This window comes from Vicia villosa, linkage group LG6 (assembly GCF_029867415.1).
Source record: "Vicia villosa cultivar HV-30 ecotype Madison, WI linkage group LG6, Vvil1.0, whole genome shotgun sequence".
In the NCBI taxonomy this organism is placed as follows: domain Eukaryota; kingdom Viridiplantae; phylum Streptophyta; class Magnoliopsida; order Fabales; family Fabaceae; genus Vicia; species Vicia villosa.
This window is the reverse complement of record NC_081185.1, coordinates 132743189-132746329: the sequence shown is the minus strand read 5'-3', so window position 1 is coordinate 132746329 and position 3141 is coordinate 132743189. Positions and strand designations below refer to the sequence as shown.

General features: G+C 31.9%; 1 protein-coding gene across 1 annotated transcript; it reads left to right on the top strand.

Annotated features, from left to right (window-relative positions):
• LOC131610052 (photosystem I reaction center subunit IV, chloroplastic-like) lies at positions 1 to 1000 on the top strand. The gene is made up of 3 exons (XM_058881914.1): positions 1 to 326; positions 424 to 489; positions 779 to 1000. Exons 1-3 carry the CDS (start codon positions 75 to 77, stop codon positions 881 to 883), a joined length of 423 nt encoding a protein of 140 aa, XP_058737897.1. The 5' UTR covers positions 1 to 74; the 3' UTR covers positions 884 to 1000.
• Positions 1001 to 3141: the final 2141 nt, after the last annotated feature.

Below are 3141 nucleotides of genomic sequence, written 5' to 3'. Positions count from 1 at the left end.
TGTCTTTTATTTTAGATTACTATTAATATTTTGTCACACTTTGGATTATCATCAAAGACACACACAGAGGTATTATGGCTAGTTGCAACATGGCATCAGCAGCTTCAGGGTTTGTGTTGTCCCATACTGTTTCAGGCAACAACACAAGCACAAATTCATTAGCATCTAGAATCAATATGGTGATGTATGGGTACCCTACAACAAAAAATACCAATTCTAGACTTGTTGTTAGGGCAGCTGATGAGGTTTCAGCAGCACCAACTGTTGAAGGTGATGTAGCTGCAAAACCTAAGCCACCACCTATTGGTCCCAAAAGAGGTGCTAAGGTGAGTTATATATGTAACACTTCATTAGTTTAATAGGAAACTTTATTTATCTTGCTCTAATACTTATTTGTTTTGTTGGTTGGTTCTACTACTATAGGTTAAGGTTCTTAGAAAAGAATCATACTGGTTCAATGGTATTGGTTCAGTTGTTGCTGTTGATCAGGTTAGTTTTTCCAATACTTCACAAAATTACTCTTCATTATAATTTCATCTGTTAGGGTTATCAAAAAAGTCGTCTTAAATTTTTGAAAGTTCTACTTAAATTTTTTTTGGACCGTGTGATAGTTCATCCATTCTGCACGCCTTCAAAACAACCCTAATTAATAAGCATGATGGTAAATTTTTGAGAGTTTAAATTTAAGAGCAGACCGATCTTTTGGGTTCATATTTGGGTAGTCGATACAAAATTTTGCTCTTGGTTAAAATAATTTCCTTTGGTGTGAATTTTGAAGGATCCAAAGAGTCGGTACCCAGTTGTGGTTAGATTCAACAAAGTTAACTATGCCAATGTATCAACAAACAACTATGCTTTGGATGAGATTGAAGAAGTCGAATGAGTCATCTATTTCAATTTGTAAATCAAGTTATTACTACTAGCTTAAGGGTTTTTATGTCACAAAGAAGAATGTATATATTACTATATGATGACTCTATAGTACTTTACATTCTATACATGTGCAGTTTCTACTTTCTAGTAATCAGATAATAGAAATAAACTTTCATTGTTTATAATTGAAATGAGTAAAATTAAGAACATTTTTTAAGAATCAAATTGGTAGACGAATAACTTTTTTTACATCAACCAATCCAACAATCAAATTGCAAAATGTTAAAAGAAATAAAATACATGAGAATTGGATTTTATTTTTTTTTACAATAGATTAATGATCATAATTTTATATTTTAAAATAAATAAGTGAGATAATTAATCTATTGATTGAGCATTTATTGATTGAGCTGACTTAATCTAATATAATATAATATTATTCTGATAATTTGTGTTTCTTTTCAATTGGAAACAGAGGTAATTTTCAAAATAAAACAAAAAAGGTGAATCTCAATTTTATTCTGTTTGAAACATAACAATAGTCATTCTCTGCTAAAACTTCTGTCATTCAACACCAAATGCTTCTCATGAGTTAGTGTCTATTGCCTATGTTGAGAGAGTAAGGTGGAGAGAGGATTGAGGATGATGGGGTGTTTGATTTATTCATGGCGGCGGAGGGACGATTTGGCCGAAGAAGAAGGGTGGTGAGGAGCGCCGTTTTCGGCCATGAGAAGAAAGGGAAGAAGTTCTGAACGAGTAACCTTCTCAATTATCACTAATCACCAATAATTATCACTAATCACCAATTAGTTTGTTTAATTTGGCTCAGCAAGTGTTTTAATTGGTTTTGTCAAACTTATCATTATCCCAGTCAGCAAACAAATGCCACCGTGACCACTGTTTCAAAGCCCAGTCAGCATATGGAGTAAGAGGGTGTGGTAAATCCAGGATTTATGTTTTATAAGGGGGTTTTAGTAAAAAAATACACTTCAGGGGGCCCAAATCAAAACTCGCTATAATGATAGGGGACTTAATATATTTAACCCAAAATTTTAAGTTGAATAAAACAATTTTTAAAATTTTAAAAAATTGAATGCATGCTTCCAAATTCCCCCTATAAATAGTTCAGTAATTTATATCCTAAATACATGTTAGTATTAGCCTATTAATAATTATCGAGATAGATATATAAAATTTATTCATATTTTAAATAAGTATATTATTAACCAAATGTTAGTTGGTCCAGTAGTCATTGATGTTGTATTTGGTAGGGAGGACCACTGTTCGATCCAATCTCCCGCAATTAGGATTGGAAGGGACTTAAACCCAACTTATTATGTTAATCGAGCTCACATTATCTTTAGTTTTTTTTGTTACAATTGGATGAGAATCTAGTCCATTATTTCATTTATATTTGACCTCATAATATTAGATATAATCTAAATATTTCAATCAATAAAATGAGAGTTTATAATATGTCGTCATATTGATAATAATTTATACTCAATTTCTAGAGCCTATAACCCACTTAAAAAAATTTAGAATGGAAAAAAAATTAAGAGTTAAATATGTCTGAGATCGTCATAAATATCCCATAATTTAAGTTTAGTCCCTATAAAATTTTCCTTCAAACAATGGTCTTCTTAAATTTTTCCATCTAGAGTATTGGTCCTTCACGTTAAAATACCTTAACGGTTGCCTACGTGGAGGTCCAAATGGTTTTTTTTTGACACATTGGATTTTTCTATAGTTTTTTTGTTTATTTATATTTTAATTTTAGAACCCTAAATTGATGATCCAAATCCAATTTCACGTTCCCATTCATTTGTTCATCTTCTTCACTGGAAATCATTCACAAATCCTGATCGAATATCATCTTCATCAAGGCGAAACAAATAATTTTCCTATCATTCCTTAAGTGTGAGCAACCATCCAGGAAGAAGGTGTGAGTGTAATGCTCGGATGATATCATACCATTACAAGAACGAACATGATAAAGGGAGGCTTTTCCGAAGATGTCCATTTTGGTAAAGTGAGAAAACTTGCAATTTATTCATATGGGATGAAAATATAGCACAAGGAAAAGATGTTTATGAAGTTGCAAATGAAGATGAGAGAGAGCAAGGTGAAGGAGATGCAAGCTGTTGAAATGTTGAAGGAGATGTACGAATCTTCAATGAAGAAGAACAAGAAACTACATATGAAGTTAACGTCAGAGGGATTTTCAAGAAAGTTGAAGCTGACATGTCTTGTATTTTTTGTTTACGC

What these genes read in the sequence shown, in the direction of transcription:
- LOC131610052 (XM_058881914.1), top strand. Translation starts at nt 75, where the DNA reads ATGGCTAGTTGCAACATGGCATCAGCAGCTTCAGGGTTTGTGTTGTCC. An exon ending in GTCCCAAAAGAGGTGCTAAG is followed by an intron (nt 327 to 423) that starts GTGAGTTATATA and finishes CTACTACTATAG; the next exon opens with GTTAAGGTTCTTAGAAAAGA. An exon ending in CAGTTGTTGCTGTTGATCAG is followed by an intron (nt 490 to 778) that starts GTTAGTTTTTCC and finishes TGAATTTTGAAG; the next exon opens with GATCCAAAGAGTCGGTACCC.